Source organism: Typopeltis vanoorti, chromosome 4 (genome assembly GCF_054136105.1).
Source record: "Typopeltis vanoorti isolate ZY-2024b chromosome 4, IOZ_Tvanoo_1.0, whole genome shotgun sequence".
Lineage (NCBI taxonomy): Eukaryota > Metazoa > Arthropoda > Arachnida > Uropygi > Thelyphonidae > Typopeltis > Typopeltis vanoorti.
Window position 1 is genome coordinate 23424028 of NC_143552.1, and position 27518 is coordinate 23451545.

A 27518-nucleotide genomic window follows, 5' to 3' on the forward strand; every position below is an offset into this window, starting at 1 on the left:
GTTGAGGAGTTAAGCTTACCTTTCTCAGGTTTATATTTATCAACTGATTTTGGGAAGAATGGACAGTCAGTGTTTATCTCTTCCTCTGGTAAAATATTCAATACATTTGATGTGTCAGTATTAGTTGGCAAGTTTAATTTACTTTTAGTGGATACCAAATTATTCATTCACTCATGGAGGCATTTGGTGGTTTAAGTGATATCTTTGCCATAATTTTATCAGCAAGTTGGTTCTCATCAAATGGAACCATTTTTGGAGTTGTTTCTGGAAGGAGACTGTAAGTCATATGATTGATGAACTCAACAGAGAAGTACTCATGATCATAAAGTTCAGCTATGGTGAAATTATCAGATGGTGGACTAAACATATGTGTTTGAGATGCTGTTGACATTTTCTTAGCTGCCATCTTCTCAGCATAAGAGGATCTCAAAACAGGCGTAGTGGTGGTTATCTTCTTTTATGCATCCTGATATGATATATTTTGTGCTGTTTTAATTTTTTTTTTGCATTTCTTTTTCATCTTTCCACCTCTAACATGCATGGGAGTAAGCTGGATGATCTCCCTGACAGTTGGCACATTCAGATTTCTTTGTAGAGCAAGAAATGTTATTATTGTCTTTATTATCACCTTGGACATAGGAAGAGCCATGACAGACAGTTTGGGCATGCCCATATTTCTGATATTTAAAGCATCTTAGTGGATTAGTGATGTAAAGTCTAACAGGACAGCTGAAATACCCTGCTGTCCTGTTAGAATGTTGGAAACTTAGGTGTATCAAAAGTAGGGATTATGTTCCTCACACCTGTCACTCCCTGATCTTTAAGAAGATCAGGGAGTGACAAGTGTGAACATATCTGATAAGGAACATCAAGGAGAGATCCCATTCTAATATCACTCATCTACAAGAATTGACTGTTTTATGAGGTGTTACTGTGGTTGGTATTCCACCCACTGATGCTGCACTCAGTAGTTTCTTGGAATGTTGCTGAAATGATGTTTCCACAAGGATATCATCAGAACGGAATTTATTAACAGTTTTGGAAGATAATGTCGGTCAATTCTAAATCATTTCGGAGGGGAAAAAAGTGACATTTTCCTGTTGACTTTTCACCTGTTGCATGGATGATCAGAAACACTGGCACATTCATACTGTTATCACATATCTTTTGTTGCTTACTTCTGTTGCCAAATGCTGTATCTACAGTATCAGTATTTGGTTGGGATCTTGTTAGAGTCCCTAAAATATTTGAGGATGAAGAATCTCAAGGAGGTTTTTGGTCTGGCACCAGAGTTCCCCACCCTCCATGGAGCCACACATGGATGCCCACTGACCAGCAAGCAATGGCTGTGCTCAGGAGTGGAATGCCAGGGCTACCTCAGGCACTACACCAGCACCACAGCAGGCCTTGGGTCTTGAACCAGGACCATGGGGTGAGAGACTTATTGCAACACTGTTGATTTATGCAGGCAAGCTGATTGATCTCGGCCAGGCTATCCAGGATCACCTGTCTTGCCAAAGCAGAGGTCAAAATAGTGCAACACTACTAGAATCCCCCTTTTCCAGATGTCCAAAAGAAAGGATTATAAAAAAGACTTAGTAGAGCAAAGAATAAATGTCCATGGTATCTGTTTGTAGGTAAGCCAGGAATTACTGAAGACTTTGATCTAACAATGTTTTAGGCCCTCTCTATCTGTTTGCAACAAATGGCATTCTTTCCTTCATAGTGGAAAGACCTAACCTTTATGCTTGCCAACAACATCAATAGAGTTGACTACAGTCTGCATTCTCATGCTAAATTTTGGAGCCCCAATAGATACCATGCTACTTGTACTTATAGTTCTCTTGAATTTGCAAAATACCATGAAAAAGTCCACTCTTGAAATGTATTGGTTTAAAGAATGAATGCTGAACATGCTAAATGTTTTGTGATATTATGAGTGAAAAACAACTGAGCCTCATCATGAAATATTTACATTTTCCGAATAACAAGGAACATGATCATGCAACACATCCTTGCTCAGACCCAATACAATTTATGATTTTCAGATAAAAATTCATCAGGAATTTAGATCACACTATACATTCCTGAAAAAGAGAGAGAAAGAAAGAGACTTGAGTATCAATCATGACATATTCAAAAAAAAAAAAAAAAAAAAAAAAAAAAAAAAAGTTTCTGTATAAACAGAAGTGCAGAAAAATTATTTCATACTCCTCAGCTTTCTTCCTTCCTTTTCTTGATAGGACAGTAATTCCATTAAATCTACAATTTGTTTCAACATTTAACTGAGTTGTAATTACTACAACCTCTTACTGCAGTTGTAATTTAAGATCTAAAGTTACTGGTTTGAAATCCAGAGAAATATTACTAATTCTGTAAAAGAATCGCTTTTTTTTTGGTGATGTTTATATTGTAAAACACCATTATGAATTAGGGCTCTAGAAATCCACTTACACAGGCAAGTTATCAGAGACAAGAAACAAGTGAATTTTCAGCATCATTCTAAATGCATTCAAAATATATTATTTTCTTCGCATAATTTACAATTTTTTTTTCATTTTAAAACATCATCTCATTCGCTATGAAGTTATGCAATCATTGCAGCCTCCAATGAATGCAATAAAGAAGTTTTATTTTCAACCAGGTGATAGTGTCTTATGTAATTAATTTAATACACTAATTCCTTCATAGACTGTTTTCCCTGCCAAAAAGTAGTTTACAAGATACTCTCAAAGATGCCTCAACTGCTGTTTGCATAATATGAAGTAATTTCAATATAAGACAATAAGCAACACTCTTTATCACTTGCTGTCTGTTATAAACAGTTAACTATCCTTAAACAACATTTTATTTTTCATAACTTGCAACTCATCACCATTCTTATAAAAATTACAGATACTATTGAACGAAAAAATTAATTTAAGAAGACCAATTTTCATTTCTTTCAACTGCCAACTGTAATACAAAATAATATTTCGATTCTTCTAATTCTCACATCACCCTATTTAACTCTAAGAGTTATGCAGTTGTAATATGGTATTGGTGTAAACTTATACTCACAATTCAGGACACAAAGTAGTTCGGTGATTATAGGAGGTGGTATCAAAAAGTTTCGAGACTAGGTTTGTAACACGCCAACAGATGGCAGCACAAAGCTGCATGTACAGCCACAGGGAGCACCTACCTTCATAAGTCAATGTGCCAAAAGACATTGTCCTGTGTACATCAGAAGCTGTGCAACCGCTCTATTCTGACCACCTGCGTTACCACATCTGCGATTTTATCATGGACAGCAAGTTAGAACAAAGAGCAAACGTGAAATTTGAGGATCATTACCGGTGACGAAACTTGGGTGTACGAGTTCGATCCTGCGATGAAGCAACAGTCTTCACAATGGAAGAGCCCATGATCTCCACAACCAAAAAAGGCGAGACAGGTCCGCAGCTCGACCAAGTGCATGCTCATCATCTTTTTTCGTCATTCGCAGCATTGTGCATCGAGAATTCTTCTCAGGGGCCAGACTGTCAATAGCGAGTTCTATTGCCAGGTTTTAAGGCATCTGAGGGAGGACATTCGGTGAAAGCGACCAGATCTGTGGCGTGCGAAAAACTGGATGCTCCATTACGACAATGCACCCTGTCACCGAGTTCTCCTCAAACGTGAGTTTTTCACCAGAAACAACATGATTTCACTTCCGCACCCACCCTACTCACCAGATTTGGCTCCTGCAGACTTCGCCCTCTTCCAGAAGATGAAGATCCAGCTCAAAGGTCACCGTTTTGGCACCACTGCAGAGATCCAGCGCAAATCGCAGAAGGTGCTTAACATGCTTCAAAAAGATGACTTCCAGGACACATTCCAGAAGTGGCAAGAATGCTGGGAGCACTGTATTGATATGTATTGATATTTTGAAGGTGATAGTGTGTAAACATAGATAAATAAAGTAATTTTTCATAAACAGAGCTAGTCTCGAAACTTTTTTGATACCACCTCGTATACTTGAATATGTTATATGATGAAAGATTTTTTAATATTGTTATTTAAAAAACACAGGTGCAAAGATGAGTCAGAAACCTGATTGTATTATTGACATTGTGAAAAGTTGGTATGGCTCCATTGCTAGTGTTGACCATTTTCTGCCATCTTCGTAAACCTCATTATTTTTCTTTCCTACTGAATTCTTAAAGATACTTTATACAAATTCACCTTTCATTATGAACAGCAAATGAAAGGAAATATAAACTACACTTTTCAGTTTTATAAAATTGTAAAAAAAAAAAAATGAAGGTGAAGGTAACCAGAAAGAATTAAAAACACTAGGGAAAATAGTCCTAGTATGTTATCAAAGCATACTAGGACTTCAAGGAATTCAACTGGGATCTGCTTTGAAGATGAAGTCACATTCTCTAATGTATAAAAAAACATCCTAGGTCTACTGACAGAGACTATAGATTACTACAAGATTTTCAAGGCCCTTTTAAAGTAGAAACATTTAGGTTTCATGAGACATCTCATTCTCACAAGAAATGCTGTGACATAGACTTTGCTGGAAATCACCCGAGTAACATTTCTACCTGCTTTCCACAGAAAGTTGGATTCTAAAATACTTGTACATCTGAAGTGCCTTTTTTAATACACCCTACTATAGATTTAAGAAGAAGAAGAATGCACAAAATTTGTTTGCTTACCCTGGATACAGGATTAAACAAGAATATAATTCCTTAGCATCTTTAATTTAATTTGTAATCAAGTGAAAAAACTTTCAGCAACTAGCTCTAATCCAGAGTATTTTAATAATAAGGTATTACATCTTTTCACTATTTCTATGTGGGAAATATATGAATCTACATTGCTTCGACCTTGGTAACTCTTCTGGATCTGGTGTGGTTTACAATAAATGTGGGATCTACTGAAGTGGCCTTTATCAGGGTCCCTTGGTGGACGCTTTGTCCTGGGAGATGAGTGGTTCTGGCTGGTGGATTGTGGAGGTTGATACATGGCTTAGTGGTAGGTTTTTGACTGCCATTGGATGGAGCAGAGGCCTTTACAGATATTGTCTGGTGGAACCATTGCTGAGATTAATGGATTGTAATGAGTTATAAAATACTCATTGAGGTTAGAGTGATGCAAAGGATCACCTAATTTTTAGAGAAGATCCTTTATTTATACAAAGGTTGAAATTCATCTGGGTAGTGGCCCCTTCCCATAATGCATAGCTTATGCACAGCTAAAAGGATGTGTGTGCTTTGCATTATGGAATACTAAGGCAATTAATGTGAAGTCATTAGCCTCTATATATAAGAGTAGCCTAGTTGTGAAGATACTTCACCTGCAAACTCTGTTTGCTTACACTTTGATAAAGGATTAAGCAAGAATATAATTTCTTGGTATCTTTAATTTAATTTTATAGCAGCATAACACAAATGCTAGATCATTTAACAAAATAATTATTTGTACATACACTATATCATTCACATCATATTCTTAAGATGAAATATATAACGTCCATCATATTCTAGTTCTATGTTTAGTTGTTAAGTGAACGAAGATTAAACATGGTTTAATATGAGACCGATTTATTTTGATATGCTAGGTAGAGATGTGCAACATTTAGTTTCCTTGAACTTCCTGATGTAACTACTGCAGGCAACACAAGCCATCTCATCTTGTCACAGTACTTGATGATGGTCATTCCTTGTGTGGGAACCAAAGCTAAGTTTATGTTTTTGTTATTCTTCACATCTTTGATATGTTCTACCATGCAATTTCTTCCGAGTGACCAGTCTGTTCTAAATAACTAAACAAATTGAATACAAACAGTAGTAGATTTTAAAAGTTATGGATTTTTTAGGGATTTTTGTAGAAATGTGGATAGTGGCTGAAGCCTACCTTTATGTCAAATACTATATATTCTAAGCAGTTTGACTAGGAGAACATCACTAATACAGAGAAAGGTTTAGAAACTGTGTGTGTATTCAGATAATGGCTATTTTACTTGACAATAAACAACCACTGGGCAACACATCTAAAGCAAAGTCATCGGAAAGCCCACCTGTAACATGAGCGTTCCAGGAAGTTACTAGTTGGCTGACTTCCAAACACCCAGTGGTACCAAGAATTTATGGTACTTACATGGCTGATGTACATTTATGTCTCATTATGGACGTCAGAGACTTGTTTATTTCTAATATGTACAAAACTTTCCTACATTTCATTATACACTACTTGGAAAGAAGTCAACAGATACCCCTATGGGAAAAATGTATCATGCCATGTAATAGCCATGGAGGAAAATTATGCTTCCAAGGCAGTGTGCAACTGTGTCTGGGTGAAATGGCTGTGAAAAGGCAACTGATGGAGTTTGAAAGAGGTGTTGCTATATGATGCCATGTTGCAGGCCTATTTGCATGGAAAATTGTTGACAAATTGGGCAATCCCAGGTCAACAACAGTGATACCATACTCAGATGGAAGTGCAGGAAGTCAACCCCCAAGTACTACCCGCAGTGGATGACCCACCACACTCACCAAATATGATCATAGGGAGCTACGATGGATAATATATAAAAACTGTCATTCATCAGCTGATATGTTGAATACTGAGTTCTGAACATCAACTGGATCATGAATCTGCATAAAAACATTCAGAACCAAGGCTTACAACATGGCTTTCCATGATAGGACTGCAACATCAGTAAATTGGAGCAGATGGGGATAGATACAGGGTTGGTGAGATGGATAGGAGGGTGGTTGAAGGAGAGATACCAGAGAGTGGTTTATGCAGGAGTGGAGTCTAAAAGACGGCTTGTGACTAGTGGTGTGCCACAGGGCTCTGTTCTTGGATCACTGCTTTTCAATTTGCTCATCAATGATATAGGAAAGGATTTGAGAGGAAGTGTTCACTTGTTTGCTGATGATGCAAAGTTGGGTAGAGCAATTGTGAGTGCACAGGATGTTATAATGTTACAGGATGATTTGGATAGTTTGGAGGACTGGGCTAGGAAAAATGGATATCAATTTAATGTGGCAAAGTATAAGGTTATGCACTTTGGGGTGAAAAGAATAGCAGCAGTATATCGCATTGTTGGAACCGAACTCCAGGAGATTGATGAGGCCAGGGATTTGGGAGTGTTGGTGGATAGGGAATTGAAGTTTAGGGGGCACATTGCAAAAGTGACTAAATCAGCTCATCAAATCACTTGGCTTCTGAAAAATACTTTAACATGCAGAGACAAACAAGTTGTTGTTCCTCTGTATCGAGCCTTGATAAGACCCCATCTGGATTACTGTGCCCAGTTATAGGCACCAGGGTTTCTTCGTGATGGGGAGGAAGTGGAGAGGATCCAGAGACGAGTGACCAAGATGATAGAAGGTCTGTGGAATGAACCTTATGAGAATAGGTTGAAGATTTGTGGGTTGCAGAGATAGGACGATAGGCGAAGGAGGGGTGATATGATTGAGACATTCAAATTACTGAAGGGTTTCTATAAGATTGATCCAGAAGATATTTTTGAAAATATGACTGGTGGTGGGAGGACTAGGGGTCATGCATGGAAGCAAGAGCGTGGTTGACAAGGGTGTTAGAGCTAGGTTTTTTACTTGGAGAGTAGTGAATGAGTGGAATAAGCTTCCAGAGTCTGTTGTGGGTGCTACGACCGTGAATGAATTCAAGGCAAGGTATGATAGATACTGTGTCAATGTCGAATAGTTGTTCTTGACATGATGTTAGGGCCTCCCTCGATGAGTCTGTCGACTCCTTGGAGTTGCTTGGAACAATAATAACATGCTGTGTCGTCTTCACTGGTGCAAAGAGTGTACAGTGGGACATGGGAAGCTTGCAAAGCTGTATTATGGAGCAATGAATCATGTTACACCTTTTACTGAGCAGATGAATGTGTGTGGGTTTAGCAGATGCCCGGTGAATGTCTCTTATCCTGATTATTTGCATAATCTGCATAACTCCAACTATGAAATTCGGAGATGGGGGTGTGATGGTATAGTCCTGTTTTTCTGGTTTGGCCTCAGATCTCTGTTTGTGGTGCCACGAAAACTGAACTCCAAGAAGTATCTGAACATTCGGGACAATGCAATGTTTCTACTTTATGGCATTTCTAGCTCAAGGGATGTCCATCCCACAACAGTGCAGTGCCTCATTACATGCCTACAAGAATAGTTCAAAATTCCCATCAACCACTAATGTGCACTTGTGGAAAGTATGCCCCATAGGAGATTGCTGCAGTCATCGCAGAGAAAGGAGGTCCTACATCTTATTAAGATGGTGCCATGGCAGTTTGTTACTCACACTATGGTGTCTGTTGACTTCTTTCCAAGCAATGTATATATAAAAAACTTTAGAGGCCTTTGACATCATTAACTTAATTGTTATTAATACGTTTGCTACTGGGTATGTCATCAGTTGCTAAAGACAGTTTCTCTCTTGTCATAGAAAATACGGAACAATGTCAGAATGTATTCTGACATTGTGCTGTATTTTCTGTGTTATTAGTGGTGTCTCTTAATCTGTGTCATCTTAAGAACAGCTCTTATTGTGTTGATTCATGTTTTCTAAATTTTGTAATAATGAAATGTTAAGAACAAGAGTATAATCAACTGAATATGATGTGCTAATGCCAATGATGAAATTTGAAAACTTCATAAAATTACAAATTGTATTTTTCAGCTGCTCTAGTAAGAAACCTGACATTAAGTCATTTAGTGAAGCGTTTTTTTTTCCTGCAAAAATGCCCTGCAAATTTTAAAATACTGTATTTTTCTACCTTACTGAGATTCAGAATACTCCAAAGTTTAATAATATCATTAACACAAGCAGATGCCATATGGTCACTCCACATCTTGATGATGCCTCATGAACTCTCACCAGGTAGTCCTATTGCATGCTTTTCTTGAGGCTTCAACTCCCTGAAGACCAATCACACTCCAATACAATGCATTTCATTGAGGATCTAGCACTTCCTCCTTTTTCAGGAACTTTACTCTCTATTACTGTTTTGATAACTTTTCCAATCTACGTGATCAGCTTTCTTCTGTCAATGCTATTAAAGTTCAACTGATTGTTTCTAGAACCTATCCATTTGTCTCCCTTTCAGTGTATGAGATCTTCAACAGCCTTCTGTAACACTACATCTCAAAAGCAGCCATTCCCTATTAGAATTCTTTAGGTTCCAAGTTTCGTATCCATAAGTAGTTACTGAAAACACCACTGTATCCAAAATCCTCAGCTTTCAATTCTGGATATTTAGGTCTAACAATATTTATAACATAAAAATCAAAAATACTATTTGCATAACTATGACATATTTTCAATAGGAATGGATTAGATTTTTAAATCATTCTTTTTATTAATGATATATAAGGGGGACCGGTAAGTAATCAATTTTTTGAACTACATTTTTAATATAAATTTTATTAAAGAACAAATTAACATTATTCAATTCTATAATCGCCATCGTTAATTATAACCTTATTCCAACGATCTACTAAGTTTAGAATTCCTTTTTTGAAAAAAGTTTTTTCTTTGGAGGCAAAAAATGATATCAAACTCCTTTGGACATCATCTTGCGAATGGAAGGTTTTATTTCTTATGCTGTGTTCTAAGGACCTGAATAAGTGATAGTCACTAGGGGCAATATCCAGTGAATATGGAAGATGTGGTAGAAGTTCCCATCCTAATTGCCTAATTTTTTCTTGAGTCATTCTTGCAGAATGTGGTTTTGCATTATCTTGCTGAAAATTACCCCTTTTCGATTGACAAGCGCAGGACGTTTGATTAACAATGCTTGATGTATTCACTCTAATTGTTCACAGTAGATGGCTGCTGTGATAGTCTTACCTTGTTTCATGAGGTCATAATGAATAATTCCATGAATATCCCACGAAACGCACAACAGAACCTTTTGTGGATGAAGTCCATCTTTAGGTGTTGGAATTGGAGTTTGATTTGGAGAAAGCCACTGTTTTTTTGTGTTTAATATTCTTATACAGCACCCATTTTTCGTCACCAGTTACGACTCATTCCAAAAAGGGGTCATTTTGTTGTCTGGTCAACAATGAATTGCAAATCGCCCATCTCTGTGCTTTATTTTTTCTGATAGTTCATGCGGTACCCATACACTCTGTTTAAGAACCTTGCCACTCTTATGTAAGTGCTCTTGGACAGTTGACCATGATGAATTAAGTTTCTCTGCTAATTCTTGTATGGTTTGTTTTGGATCTGATTCAACAAGTCTTAAGAGCATCGTCATCTAGAGTAAGAGATCTTCCAGATCGAGGACGATCAGAGAGATCAAAATTTTTTTCTGCAAATTTCCTAAACCATCACTGACATTTGTTAACCTTCAATACTTCTCCATAAGTTGAGCTAATGATTTTGGTAGCCTCGGTAGCATTCTTTCCTTGGTGAAACAAAAACAGCATACAATGACATAAATGTCTTCAACTTTTAAGTCCGCCATATTTAAAAAAATAATCTAAAATTAAAAAAAAAAACAGATTTTTTTAAATAGAAAAGCAATGCTAATATTTAAATAAAAATTAAATTTAATAATTTATGTGTTATTTAAGAAGAAATAATCACTAAAAGTGACCTATTAAAAATAATTGATTACTTTCCGCCCCCCCCCTTATAGTTATACTTATGTAGGAGCAGATCCATTTAATACATGGCTATTCCTGGCACAAGTAAAAACCTCTTAGCACACAGCAGGCCTACTCACTGTATCTAAATTGTTCAACACAAATCAGTATCATTGTTTATAGCCACACTTTACATACTGCACTGTGATCTAAAAGAATTTGCAAGACTAAAGGTAACCCTTGTATAACACGGATGTTAGGTTCCACAGAAATGACACGTTATGAGAGACTCAGATCACATAGAAAAAGTAGGGTTAGGTTCCGAAATCGTTTTTTTTTTTTTTTAATTATATAAACAAGAATGACATATCCAACAAAAAAAATATTTTTATTTAATTCATGTAAGTTAAGAAAACATATAAACTATGAAACAAAATACATAGCATAAACTTATAAAAATACAAACATTTTCCTCAATGTTGTAGATGCAACTGTACCACACAGTCCACAGGTTCTTCTCTATGTGCCCTATAGTCATCTCTAGGTTGCATCAATGCCATTATGGATATTATGTTTCATTCTAAAACAATGGTGTCCCAATAGTTATTTCAACTTAATATATTTCACCAAGTGCCTCATACTCCATCACTGTGGAAAAGTACAAGGAAGTAAACATTCAAAAGTAACTAGATATAACAGTATGGAAAACCACAACAATACATTTTTAGGAAACTTAACCCTGTATGGAATAAAAAACAGAAACTTTATGTATATAAATAGCATGTTGGAGTAATTACTTAATACTCAATTTTTGTCTCAAGGGCTAATTTTTAGTGCGTATGGGAGTAGCAAACCTAAGGTACCTGATGCTGGACCATGCCTTACTTCATGTAATATTGGGTTGGCAAATAAGTTCGTTCAGTTTTTCAGAGTGGAATGAAACACATTTAATTTAATTTATTTATTTATTCATTCATTCATATGGAGTTTCCTCCCCCGTCCCTATTGAGGTGAGTTGAGACCCCCCCCTCATAGGAGGTTAAGTATTTATGGCTGTAGATCCATGTGTTCACGGAGCCGGTTTGCCTGCTTGCGGGATGAAAAACCCTGCCTTCCCCGCCCAAGACCGGCTAACTTGCTATGGCTGAGGAAGATCCTTAAGCTCCTCACATCGGTGACGGGAATCAAACCCAGGACACTCCTTCTGCAGACATATGGCTGCAAAGCCACTAGGCTAACCATGCAGACATTTTTTATTTAATATGTATAATACATACTAGTCAGTTATATATTGACCCTCTTTATCAATGACCTCTTGCCATCTGTCCACCAACTTCATTATGCCGCGTTCATAAAACTCCCGAGGTTTACTGGTGAATAACTGATCCAGGTGTCTTTTGATAGCCTCTTCATTAGTGAAGGTTTTCCGGTTCAGAGAATTCTGCAACGACCAGAATAAGTGGCGATCGGAAGGTGCCAGGTCCGGTGAATATGGAGGATGCAGCAAAACATCCCAGCCAAGACGCAACAATTTACTCCAGGTTGTTAAGGATGTGTGGGGTCTGGCATTGTCGTGGTGAAAGACACCTCCTTTCTGATTTTCCAATTCAGGACGTTTTGTGTTAATTGCACAGGCCAGTTGCATTAACTGTGAGCAATAGACAGTTGAATCAATCGTTCTGTCTGACGGTAACACCTCGTAGTGGACAACACCTTTATAATCCCACCACACAGAGAGCATGATCGTCTTTGGCTGCAATCCCACTTTCAAGGTTGTTTGCGGCAGTTCGCTCTTGTTTCCCTACGATCTTTTGCATACCACGTTATTGTACATGACCCATTTTTCATCTCCCATAATCATCCGCTACAAAAATGGGTCGTTTTCTTGTCGACGTCGCAGCGAATCACAGATGGATATGCGAGTAGTCATATTGGCCTCAGTCAATTCATGCGGCACTCAAACACTGAGTTTTGCAACATATCCCAGTTTGTGCAAATGGTTTTCAATGCATGTATGGGATACGTTCAGTACTGCAACAATCTCCCGCATTGTTTGCGATGGATTTTTGTCGACGATATCCTTCACAACACTCGAATCAACCTTGGTCGGGCGACCGGCGCAAGGCATCACTGACGTCGAACTCTTCAGAATGGAATTTGGCAATCCACTTTTGGAATACATGTTCTGTTAAGGCACCATCCCCAGATATGCTGCATATTTTTTTATGTACTTCCGCAGCTCATTTGCCTTTTTTGAAATAAAAAAGCAAAATATGCCAGTAATGTGCATTATTTCCTTCCATTTCTAAAAATATGTTACACACATGCAACTGAAGTAGGCTGAAAGAAAATTCACTGAAAGGTTATCTGAAATGTCAGGCGAAGTGGCATAAACTTGTACTAATGCATAAACGGAATGAACTTATTTTCCAACCCAATATATATATATATTATATTATCTGTAGACTGGTCTGGTCCCTTCTCTTCTTTCTCCTTCCAAAATGGTATTAGATTATTTGAGGGCTAGGGATGAATCTTTTCTATTTTACGATATGTTTTCTCCACATGCAGTGGAAGTCTGCCTTCTCTTCCAGGTATTTGCCTTACCTAGTAAGCTGAATCCCAAGACACCTCACTGGTCAAGCATGGGAGGATTAACCAAATACCCTCCTTTAACAAATGGAGTTTATAAGAACTGAAGGCCAAAATGGGCATGTTATTTCAAATGTGATATCTACTTCTGAGACTAATGATAGAATTGACTCAAACCCAAATAGTACCACTGTGAAAAACATCCTGATAGGGAAACTGAACATCTGTACTTATAATGTCAGAACTTTGAAAGGAGAGAAAAAGAAGAGCTGCATGGCAACAATGCATTGGGACATTCTTGGACTTTTTGAAACAAGAACAGAAGAAAAAATCACTGAAACAAGCAATTATATTTTACATAGTGCTGGAGGAGATCATGGTCAAGGAGGAGTTGGAATTATGATCCATAAAAGATGGAAAAATAACATTCTTGAATTTAAACCAGTCTCCCAGAGGAATTACAACTCTTAGATTGAAAATCAATAAGCAGTGTGATTTATGTATAATACGTACATATGCACCCATTTTCAGTCATTCAGATGAAAAAAATTAATAATTTCTATGAGGATCTCTCCAACACTTTCAGAGATGGTACATGTCACAGCAAAATTATATTGGGAGACTAACTGTAAAGTGGGCATGAAAGAACAGGGAGAAAGTGCTTTAGGTATGGGCCAAAGACTGGTTGAACTGCAGAAAGCGAGGGATTGTATATAGGAAACATGTTCTTTAAAAAGCAAACTAAACAAAAATGGATCTGGAGATCAGCAAATTGAGAATTTTTTTTAATGAAATTGATTATATTATGGTAAACAAGATGGAAATACTAGAAAATGAATCTGTTTAACCAGTTTAATTATGATAGTGATCACACGCTAGTAAGAGCAAGGATAAAAATAAACATCAAGAGGGAGAGATTGAAATTGTTAATGAAAAAATCCACACTAGAAGGTGAACATACAATAACGTATGAAGGAATGTTTAAGGGGAAAAAAGTATAAACGAATCAGGCTTATTAATAGAATGGAGGAAACACTGAAGCTCCAACAATAATAGAAGTTACTAAAAGTTTAAGAAAATCATTACCAGCAAATAGAGCTTCTAGAGGAAAAACTTACTTTATGGACACGTGATCTGATCAAAAAAAAAAAAGAAAAGGATTAAGGAAAAGGAGACACAGAATAACAAAAAATAACACAGAATTTGTGGAAATGTGAAAGTTAGTTGGAAAAAGAAATCAAAAAAGACAGAAAATATAATTTAAGAACAATTCAGATCAAATTAGAAAACAAAATACCTCTGAAAATTATCAAACAAGGATTCTTCTCATTATTATTCTCTCCCATCCTCAGGATGGATTGTCCCATGTGGATAAGGACCTTCCATTGTTCTCTGTCCAATGCAGTTGTAAGGACTTTATGCCATGTTAATCTCAGTCTTCTCCTGGGTCTTGTGCCCTCAAATACCAGGGGAGGAAGTATGTCCAGTTCCATTTGCACAATGTGACCAAAACCAACGGAGTTGATGCTTTTTAACTGTGTTAAGAATTGTTAAGTTAGGGATATTCAATCTTGTAGCACTTATGCATTTGTCTTATGTTCTGTTGATTTTCCTGAAGAATTTCATCTTAAAACAAAAGTTTCCTCTCTGTTTCCTTTTTTATGGTTGAAGTTTCTGCTGTTGGTAGTATTATACTTTCATGTAATTTTATTTTTAGAGTTGTAGGAATTTTGTTGTTTTTCCATGCTATGGAGAGTCTGTGTTTTATTGTTGCTATATTATTTAAATTTGAAGTCAAATATGCTCCTAGGTAATTAAAACTATACCTTGTTCCATGGTTTTCCTGATTAAGTGTTATCTGTATATCTTCTGGATGTTTTCTACTTTTCATTAAACAAGGATTACACGGAAGAAAAAAATGGATTCCAAAACTGAAAAATAAGCAAGGAATAGTACAGTACAGTACAATAGAGAAGAAATAATGAAAATATATTGTAAGTTTTATAGGGACCTATACACCAACAAGGAAATAGATACAAATCCTCTGCTATATTTAGATGAGGCAAATACAGAATCATGGAAAGTCCTCAAGTAAGTAAAGAATAATAAAAGCCCTGGAGAAGATGACATATTACCATAATACATAAAATCAGGAGGTTCACAGTTTCATAAGGTCATACTGGATATGTTTAATGATATTTTAATTGCAGAAAGAATTCAAATGCAGTGGCATAAATCCTTGATTATCTTATTACATAAAAAGGACAAAAGAGATGACATCAATAACTATAGGCCAATCAGTTTACTATCACAACTGTCCAAAATGTTTATACTCATTATATTAAATAGGGTCACAAGGTTTTTGGATGATGCACAGCCATATGAAGAAGCAGGATTCAGAGCAAGATTCTCTACAACAGTTCATATCCACACTATTAACCAAGTAATAGAAAGCAAATGAATATAATCTACCTGCATATTTAGTGTTCTTACATTTTGAAAAAGCCTTTGAACAGACCATCCCAACAAAGTATATCCAATTATTAAAAACTGTATATTAAAACTCAAAGCTCAGAACATCAGGGAAAGGAGTAAAGCAAGGAGATTCTATATCATCTAAATTGTTTTCTGCTACATTAGAAGAAGTCTTTAAGAACATCTCATGGGAAAACTATGGAGTTTTCATCAATGGAAAAAATCTTAATCACTTACATTTTGCAGATGACATTGTTCTTTTAGCAACAAATGAAGAAGCTCAGGAAATGCAAAATTACCTTGATAGAGAAAGCAGGAATAAAGATTTAAAGATTAATCTAACTAAAACCAAACTAATGACAAATTCAGATCAAACTGAACTAAAATTTGATGGATAATTGTATTGAAATTGTGGAGGACTACATTTACAATTAGTTAGTTTTAAGGATAAACAAGATAAAGAAATAAGTAGAAGCATCACACAAGGAAACAAATCCATAAAGGAGAATTACCTATTATGCCTAAAATAAAGCTCTTTAATATATGCATTATTCCAGTATAAATACTGGAATAATGCATATATTAAAGATATGTTTAATATATGCATTGCCTGTGTCTCACTTCTATGGATAAATCCATAGAAGTGAGACACAGGCAACAACTAAAAAACAGGAAGACACATTGCGTGCAGCCCAAAGAGCCTTAGAGAAAAGAATGCTGCATATCACAAAAAAAAAAAAAAAAAAGGTAGGATAAGAAATACTGGAATTAGAGAGATAACTAGATAAGAAGATACTGTGAAGTGTTGTAAAGCAGGTAAATGGAGATGGGTTGGAAAAAAGTGCTGGACATATTAGTATGGACAAAATTAAGCAGTGAGCAGATGCCAAGAGAAGGAAAAGTTGCCAAAGAACAAGATGGAGGGATGATCTACAAAGGCTTCAGAACTTTCCTTGAATAAACATTCATATAGGAAGCAACTTCAAATGCAGCAAATCAATATTTCCCCAGATAATTCTATAACTGGCATTTACTCCATGCTGTGCAAGATGAGATTTATCAACTTTCATACCTATGATTAAAATTAGCCAATTATTCCTATCTCCCAAAAATAAACTAATACACATTTCAACATCTAGAGTTCACCAAGTGCTGTAGAAACCTTAGCTGTGGTGATGAAATAATCAAAATAAGTGAAAACTTCTTCTTCTTTAGCCTCTTTCCATCCATTGCTGGATATGCCCCCCCCCCCCCCAATAAGTTCAGTTCTGTCTGTTTTTAGCCAATGTCCACCATCTCCTGTCAAGCTTTTGCAGATTATCCTCCCTCCACCCTGGTCTTTGGAAACTTTTTTCTCTTTTTATCCACTAAGTGCTTATTCAGTGAAAATTAAACTGCATTAAGTAAGTAGTGTAACCTTTTATTTACATATGTGCATGTGTGTATATATACACTGATTGGAAAGAAAGCAACAGACACCATAGTGCGAGGAACAAGCAGCCATGACACACACCTTAATAAGATGTAGGACCTCCTTTCTCTGTGATGACTGCAGCAATCTCCAATGAGGCATACTTTCTACAAGTGTACATTAGTGATCAAAGGGAATTTTGAACCATTCTTCCTGTAGGCATGTAACGAGGTCCTGCATTGTTGTGGGGTGGACATCCCTTGATCTCACCTGATGCTCCAGTTTATCACACCGATGTTCAAGAGGGTTGAGATCACGGCTCTGCAGAGGCCAGTGAAGTGTGGTGGTATCCATGTCCACAAATCACACAGTTACAGCAACAGCCTTACGATACAGGGCATTGTCTTGCTGAAAGAGACAATGATCAGTTCCGTGGAAATGACACAGAGTAGGTGGCGGCCTGTACATAAGCACTGCGACACTGCAGCACCCCCAAGGAAAAAATGAAAAATTTAAATTTTGTTTGTGTTTATAAATAACAACAATGCTTACAACCTTATATAAATGCAATACAACATGTTAAAGTCTATAGTTTATGTTTTGACATTGATTGAATAGTTAATAATTGGAATTGTTCGATTAACGTTTAAGATTACGAAACAAATGCACTGCGATCTAACGCCGATATTTGTCTGTGCTTGTCATTGCACGTTATATCATTCAGACACTGCCCAAACGGCAGTGTATTTTTAGTACCCTACGCACGTTATTTCTGTGAGATATGAAACGTTTATTATCGGTGCATGTGTGTGTGGTGAACTATTTTTTGTCAATATTATTTTATTTTTTTAAAATAACATATAATTATTTATTTATTATAGATACAAGGCTGAATTATGACGAGTGTCACTGTTGAAAATATGAAAAGAATTATATTTTTTCAATTATCGTTACACGAAACAAATGCACTGCGATCTAATGCCGATATTCATTTGCGTTTGTCATTGCTATTGATACGAAACTTTTATTATTGGTGTTTGTTCGTGGTGAGGATGAAATATTTTTAATGAAGCAATTTTTAATATGTAAATTTATTTATTAATAAATTCGTTACTGATTAGAATTTTTTTTTTTTTTTTTTTTGTATATGCAGCATCAGCGCTAATCACTGGCCGCCACTGCAGTAGGCACTATTGCATTGTCCAGAATGGTCAGAAACCTCTTGGACTTCAATGTTTGTGGCACCACCACCACCAGAGATCCAATGCCAAACCAGAAAAAAACAGTACCATACCATCATACTACCACCTCCAAATTTCATAATGGGAGGTTATGCACTCTAGTAAGAGAAGTTCACTGGGCATCTGCCACATTTACCCATCCATCTACCTATTAAAGATACCAAGTAAGTTTATATAAACTTGGTTTTAATCCTATTTCCCAAGTAAGCAAACAGACAAATAAGTCAAGTTTGTGCCTGCACGTAGTGCAAGTCTGAGGCAACTCATAGTAAAGGTGGAGTAAGCTCCGATCACTTTCTTTAGAATTTTCCCCTAATGCAAAGCACATACCCTTGCGGAGATGTATTATGCTATGCATTAAAGGCAAGGGTCACCACCCAGACCGGTTTCGACCTTTATTGAGGTCTCGTTAGTGGGAGCCAGACCTACAAATGCCAAGGTTGAAGTAATACAGAACTTACGAATTTTACCTAAACAAGTTGCCACAAAGTGCTTCGACCTTATTAATTAATATCTTAGAATCCTGAGATATTAACTTGTTTAGGTAAAATTCATAAGCTCTGTATTACTTCAACCTTGGCATTTATAGGTCTGGCTCCCACTGACGAGACCTCAATAAAGGTCGAAACTGGTCTGGGTAGTGACCCTTACCTTTAATGCATAGCATCATACATCTCTGCAAGGGTATGTGCTTTGCATTAGGGGAAAATTCTAAGCAAAGTGATTGGAGCATACTCCACCTTTACCACGAGTTGCCTCAGACTTGCACTATGTGCAGGAGCAAACCTGACTTACTGTCTGTTTGCTTACATGGGGAATAGGATTAAAATCAAGTTTATATAAAATTACTTGGTATCTTTAATACATTATATACCCAAGTGAAAAAACTTTCTACATCCATCTGCCTGGTAGTGGGTGTATCATGATTCATCTCTCCATAACACAGTTTTCCAAGCTTCTATGTCCCACTGTACATGCTCTTTGCACCACTGAATATGATGCTGCATGCTGGTTTGGGTAATGTGGAGATTGTATATTGTGGTCCTACCATGGAAATCCATGTTGTGAGCCTTAGTTCTGAATGTTTTTGTGAAGATTCATGTTCCAGAAGTAAAACACTTGACCAAAGACTAGAGACCGCAGATATGAGAGTCCTGAGAAAGATTAGAGGCGTGAACAGATGGCATCAATGGCAATATCATATTAAAAATGAGGATATTAGGAAAGAACTTGACATTGTCAGCATCCAGGAATGCGTTAGCAGAGCTAATCTCAGATGGTATGGTCACTTAAATAGAATGGGAGAGGAAAGATTAGCAAAACAAGTGTTCTCTGCCAGGTTGGCAGGAAAACGACCCAGAGGAAGACCAAGATATAGGTGGATTGATACGGTACAAAGTGCCTTAGACGATAGAAATATAAGATCTGATAATGTTGGAGTCTTGACAAGTAACAGACTGATTTGGAGGAAAATTGTAGATAGGAAGTTAGTAATGATGTAATTTTTTCATGTAGTACTGTCATATCCTGTACACCCCTTGAGGGTACATGGCAGGAATTTGATGATGATGATGTTCCAGTTGATGCCTGGAACTCGGCATTCAACATATTGGACAATGAATGGTGGTTTCTAGATGTTATCCTTTGTAGCATCCTATGGTCACATTTGGTGAGTATGGTGGGTCAATCACTGCAGGTAGCACTTGCAGTTGACTCCCTGTGCTTCAATCTGAGTATGGCATGGCCTAATTTGTCAAACAGATAAGTCTGTAACATGGCATCCTATCACAATGCCTCTTTCAAAATCCGTCAGTTCCCTTCTTGCATCCATTTCACCCTGACACAATTGCAATGACTTGGGAGCATCATATTCTTCCAATTTAGATCAGCTACAAACACATGACTCATTACATGGCACGATGCACCTTTCTCATCGGAGTGTCCATTGACTTCTTTCCTAGCAGTGCATGCACACGCACACACAAAATACACATATATTTATTTAATTTAAAAAAAAAAAATCACATATAACATTTTCACTACTTTAATCATGTCACGCCTAATAATGTATTGTATTCCCCAGTAAATACATGCTAACATCTAGATGACAGCATTTATTTGAATGCAGTTCTATATTCAATAACTTTTGGATATTCACTTCCTTATTCTTATTACACACACTTTAATGATCTATAAAACTAAATTCCATTCCAATGTAGGTATACATATTTTAATTTCATTACACCCATCTCTTCCTAAACGTCCAGCCATCTGAAGTATTACAGACTGAACAATCCTTAATGTTTAGATCATAAAAAAGAAAATGAAGTAATAAAAATACAGTGATGCTATTTTAGTTTGTTGAGTAATTATGCTTTACAGAAAAAGAGAAGAGCAAACTACTATTCATGCAATGGCTGAATGGACAGCAACCATACATAAAGAAAGAGTGAAAACTTGTGTTTAATGGGAGAATGCATATATTTTCATGGCAGAATGGTTGATATTTCATGCTACATTATATTCTAGGTTTTTGAATATTATCCTTAATTTATACTTACAAAGAAATCATATTCTTGTTTAATCCTTTATCCAAGTGTAAGTAAACAAAGCTTGCACATGAATTATCTTCACGACTAGGCTACTTGTATATAGAGGCTGATGACTTCACATCAATTGCCTCACTATCCTGTAATGCAAAGCACACTTCCTTTTGGAAGTGCAGTTTCAAGTTTCATCAGTGGCAGCCAGATCAAAAAGATACCACAGTTGAATTAAGTATTTCTCATATAAGTAGAAAAAAAAAAGTTATTATTATTAAAATACTCTGGATTAGTGACAGTTCTAAAAAGTTTTTTTCACTTGGTTAGAAAGTAAATTATACTCACCAAGAAATTATATTCTTATTTAGTCCTTTATCCAGTTGTAAGCAAAGAAAGTTTGTGCAAGAAATATCTTATTTCTAATCATTTACTTTCCAACAGTTTAACAAGTTACTTTCTAACCAAGTGAAAAAACTTTCTATAACTTTATTCTTCATGTGGCAATAAGGATAGAAATTACAAGCAATGCCTGATTTGTGTCAACTTATACATTATTAAGTTTTTTATTAACTTTATTAACTTTAATTTTTTTATTAAATGTATTAACTTATACATTTGATTCGTCCCTTCTGGAATTCAAGCACAAGCAAATGTAAACTATACAGCCAAGGCAATTATATTATACAATTTATATGACTGTGAATGAACTCTATAGTATTTAGTTTTCTTTATCTTTTAGAGAATTGTATAGACTTTATTTTCAAAGTACGTTTCATATTTATAATCTTAATATAATAAAAAGCATTAAAAAACAAGGACAATGAAAATAGGCAGGTTGGTCGATTGGTAGAGCCTCTGCTACTAATGGCTCACGCAAAAAGTTAAGCAATTTGAGCACGGTTAGTAGTTGGAAGGGGTTCGTTCGATGCTGTTGGCATACTCTCCCTCAATGAGTCTTTGGACTCCCTGGAGGTATCACATAATAATAATATCACCTGTATTGTGAATGGAGAACCTATATAACAAGTAAAACATTTCAGCTACTTAGGCACAATTTTTAGTGAAGATGGTAAATTAAATATGGAAATAGACAACAGAATCAACAAAGCTGGTATGGTAGGAAGTCAACTAAATAAATTTATATGGAATAAGAGAGAAATTAGCCAAAACACCAAATTAGCTGTATACAAGACTGTTCAAACCAATTTTAACTTATGAATCTGAAAGCTAGGCCAGAAGTAAAACACTTGACCAAAGAATAGAGACCATAGATATCAGTCCTGAGAAAGATTAAAGGGATGAACAGATGGCATCAATGGCAATACCATATTAAAAACGAGGATATTAGGAAAGAACTTGACATTGTCAGCATCCAGGAATGCATTAGCAGAGCTAATCTCAGATGGTATGGTCACTTAAACAGAATGGGAGAGGAAAGATTAACAAAACAAGTGTTCTCTTCTAGGTTGGCAGGAAAAAGACCAAGATATAGGTGGATTGATACAGTAAAAAGTGCCTTAGAAGACAGAAATATAAGATCCGATAATATTGGAGTCTTGACAGGTAACAGACTGATTTGGAGGAAAATTGTAGATAGGAAGTTAGTAATGATGTAAATTTTTCATGTAGCACTATCATATCTTGTACACCCCCTTGAGGGTGTATATCAAGAATTTGATGATAATAATGATATAATAAAAAGTTGCATAAGTAATGTTTCTGGTTATAAAAAAAAGTTGGTGATTTATATTATTATTATTATTAATTCTTCCATGGAGTTGGCAGACTCATTGTGGGAGGTTCATTCAACTGACAACATATTTATCATATAGAATATCAAAATCTTTAACACTCCTTGCATTAACAACACATTCTGGTAATGTGTTCCATTCACTGACAATTTGCCATGTATAAAAAATCTACTCCTCACACTCCTCTTCACCACACTTTTACATAACTTCCAGGGATGACCTCTGGTTTTTCCCCTCTCACCTACTCTTTTTATAATTCCCTCTGGATTAATCTGATAAAATCCTTTCACTAACTTAAATGTCTCTATCATATCAACTCATTTCCTCCTATCCACATTTCTTCAACCTCTCTCTCCATAGCCAGCATTCCAAAGTCCTGACATCGATGGAACATAAATTTGACAGAGTGCATATTTTGAATGAGATTTGAAAGCATGTTATGTTGTTTCTATGCAGTCAACAATAACAAATAAAATATAAATGGAAGTATTTCTTCCATTTCTATTATGCTCTGATTACTATAAATTCAAATTTATGAAGTGGAAGAATAATTTTTCTTTTTATTATATTTACGGCTATTTTGCCTGCTTCTGTTTAAGAGTGCCCCTGTTTAAATGTCATTGGCTTTTTTACTCACGGATTCTTAGGGCATTGTAGATGTATATTTATCAATAAATATATGTAGCATAAAGGAAGAGAAATTTACACATACCTTTTTCTGGGTGTTGTGGCTTTTCTTCTTTCTGCAATGTCCAAACTACTGTGTGTGTGTGTGTGTGTTGGGGGGGTAGGCAATGTGGGAGAATTAAATAGAAATGGAAAAAACCCGGGTTTTTTGAATAATATATATATTATATTATATTATTAGGGATGGGCAGGGCATTTTTTTATATTTATATAGGGTGGGAAAGGGTGAAGGGGTTGAAAACAGCAACTCATTTTTTTCTTTTTTTTATTTTAGTAAACCTATTTTTGGACTAACTATAAGTTTTAATACATAATAGTTATGTTAAATTATGTTGTTGACATGATTTCACATAGTATTTGTAGGCATGTAAAACTTTCTATAAAATTTGAATGAGTGGCAGTGTATCTTTATTCTATTAAGTTTATACTGAAAATATAGTTACCCATAACTGTTATCCATAATCATTGGTAATCCCATTTCCCTAAATTCACTAGGTTTGATTACTTTACATAATCTCATAGGATTTATATATAGTGTGTTTTATTTCTTTTTTAGTATTATAGAAGACAAATATAAGATCTGATAATATTGGAGTCTTGACAGGTAACAGACAGATAAATAATTCTTATAGTTTTCTGTTAGCAAAAACCAGTGCATATTATACTACAATATGTATTATTCAGAGCAACCTTTTAGTGGTGAGGAAATCATCAAGGACAAGCTTAATATTTTCACCATTTCATTTACATAATACACAATGCTACAACAATAAACATGTACAAACAATTACATATATAAAACTAATACATTTCAATGAAAAAAGATAGGAAAGTGGAGGGATGGGTTGGATAGTTTGGAAATGCAACTGAAGCAACTAAAGCTATGAGGCCAATGATTGTGCATGTGTTTTCTGCTTGTTTTGTAGAATGAAAAAACTGAGCACTTCTGAGAGGCGGGGAACCCCTGCCTCTTCCATTTGGTGTGTGTGTGGGGGGGGATATGTATGTATTAAGTTGTATTGAACACAGGTGTACGGATATGCATACATATCCATACTGATGATGCAATTTGTTAATTAACTTACCTCTTTTGCTCTGGAACTCATAGATAACCTTTCAAGGGATGAAGCATCTAATTTCTGTCTTGGTTTGTTAGAAAGTTTTTGTATGGAGGCAGCCAATGGACTATGAGGTACATTACTTTTGTGCTTGTCTGAGAAGTCACAGGAATAAAGAACATTGTCCACTGTAGTCCCATGCTCACTATAGTTCAGTAATTCATAGTGTTTTGTGACCTGTGAGTTAAACCAGAATCTTTTCTTAACTTGTACTTTAAGATCATCATCTAATTTTTTTGTTTATAATTTAATCTTTAAGAAATTGCATTGCACTGCTTATGTATCTTTCATATATGAAACCATAACTGTTTATTTTGACAATCATGCATTACAATATGTATTAGAACTTTGTTAATTTATCTGCACATTTTGCATGAAGATCAAGTAACAAAAACTGGGAAATTCTCATATAATCCATAAGAATTTCCTTGATTTCATAGTAATTTTATAATAATGGATCTCTATGAATTCCTAAGATTCCTATAAACCCTAATGTACCTCTCCAAAAATTTTGACTCATTTTATTTGTATGTTAGGCTCAATAGTCTGTCACAGCAATTTGCTTCTCTGAACCCTAATTAATTAATACTCTGGACAGTTAATCCTATCTGCAGAATGCATTATGCTTGTCAACTGCATGTGTACTTCTGGCTAGTTTTCTAATTTTTGCAGGAGGAAAAACCTTGCAACCTCCATATGAGACTGGCCAGCTTATCTTTAATTGAAATCTACTTGATAAAGTAGATTTCAGTTTGTATCCTAGATGGAATTTGAATCCATCCCAAGTGCAGAGTGGAAACTGAGTTATAGAGGCTCCACACATTATGTAATGTTCAATAAATTCAACATTCTCTACAGCAATACATAATCCTCATTTACCTTCCCAGGGATGTATCCTTGTTCTTCCTCTCTCCTTCATCCTACTATGGTATGAAAAACACTCTTTTGCATTTCTGACTTATGTCTCCATCATCACTTTAATTTTTGATTCCCATTTACTAAACACTGCAACTTTAAATTCACAGTCTATTCCCATGTCACATTAATCCCATTATATAAACAAGGTTTACATAATGGCATAACAGTTTCTTTCATTTCTTTATCCTCATTTTTTTTCAAGTATCTTACTCATTATTTTCATAACTCTAAATCTGAACAACTCCTCCATTTCTTGCAGTTGGGAATAATGAATTAACATCTGTTCTTATTTGACCACACTTCCATTATTCCAGTATATTCAGATTTTCCCGAAGGGAGATAATTCATATTTACCAAGTGTTGCAATTATGCAATGGCAAACAGTTGGACATTCCTGTAAAATAATTTACATTATAATTGTTTTACAAGTAAAGAGCATTTACTTAAGATTAGAAGTGGAGGTCATGCTCACCCGCAGAAATTTATGCCTCCCCTTTTTTTAAAGACACTGTTTTATAAACAATTTTGTTGTCAGACAGCTATCCAAATCACTAGTCTCCATCATTTATTCACATGAAGTTCAATTTATATTGGAACTTTCAAAATTCTCAAAATTTAGGAATAGTTCAAAATATATTAATTATTGGAAGTAAATTAATAAAACAAGATCCCCCCCACACACACACCCCAACTAGAAATGAACTCTGTATAAGGAATGATTCTGACCAGTCTTTTCTACAACCTTATCCACTCTAGAAGTATACATTAAATTTTTATTCTCTTCTGTACACTACAACTATAGTGACAGTATCTCACTTCTTGGGATTTGACCAATTTAAGAATATAATAATGCCATGACAGTTCTTCTATGCACTCTCTTTAAATATGTGAGTGATGTCTCACGTAATCTTCTGCTGGTCTCACTGGACAAGGGAACAGCATAGTCACATTTACCCAATAGGCTATGGATTCAGATTACATTGGATGTGGTTGTTTGTGAATTAAATGATAGATCAATTTCAACACTTCTTTTCAGTGTATTATCTTGTATTAGACTTGTAGGACTGAAGTGACATTAAAAGTTCTATGTTTGGCCTCTAGAGAAGAGTGTCTGGATTACCTAATCCTTTGCCCACCCAAAGTACTAATGTATTATAGAATTAAAACACTTCAAGGGAAGGATTTCGGAAAAAAATCTTTACCCCCTCTTATCAATCAAAAGATAACATTTCTGGATACTCTAGTTTATTGCTTCTATGTATCAAGTACCATATAATTTTAATCAGCATGATATACTTGAACAAAATAATTACTTGAAAATTCACCTATACATTCACTAACTATATGATAATATACAGTGGAGTAGATCAATGGAAGTGAACATGTGCAAAGTAGAAATAATGACAGACAGGGAGTAAAAAAGTGAATGAAAGTAGAAAAAAAATGCTGCTTAATACAAGCAATATATACTAATGCATCGGTCAATAACAAGTATCTTTGGAGAAGCATATATAAATGGAACTGGACAAAAATTAGTTCTGCATGTTCAATAAGTTAAAAAATAAACCCACAAATATACAGAGAGAAGAAAGATATCTGGAATGATAATACACTATATTATTGCAAATGAAAAACTAGCACACTTCAAGAATGAAGTATATAATATCCATAACAAAGAAAGCTAACTGATTACATGAGGAGCTAAAGTAGAGTATAGCATTTGAAACTTGACTTATTCAAGTATGTTGAGATTTTGAGCATGAAACCGACGACTATTTTTCCAAATTACAAAATGATTCTCCATAAAACATTGCACTCTTTTATATATTCAAATAAAATTATTAAAGTGTTTCATTTCTGGCAGAAAAGTTGAGAACCACATATCTACAGAAGTTATGGATATAATAAATTAAAATTATATGGTATATACAAGTGGTTGGAATAATGAATGGCTATATCAGTGTGAGTATTATTTTGTGTTGTAGTGCACTGTTTTTGCTTCATTTTCAGATAAACATTATGTCATCAAGAGTTTTTGTAAATTCACACATACTATTCATATCTGCAATAGCGAAAGAAGTGGAATATATTACAAAATTACATTATACCAAAGTGGGGGAAAAAGTGTATTATGCATATATCTGTATGAATCTTGGGGATGAAGATAAACTAAACAGTTCGTCATATGGG

The 27518-nt window shown here is 35.5% G+C and overlaps 1 protein-coding gene across 1 annotated transcript in view; it reads right to left on the reverse strand.

Moving 5' to 3' along the window:
* LOC150107164 (PHD finger protein 12) overlaps positions 1-27518 on the reverse strand; it is a 664368-nt gene that overhangs the window by 50607 nt on the left and 586243 nt on the right. The window contains exon 14 of the mRNA XM_090391685.1: positions 24378-24587. Within this exon, the coding sequence (XP_090247811.1) occupies positions 24378-24587 (210 nt within the window). The remainder of the gene's footprint in view (positions 1-24377; positions 24588-27518) is intronic.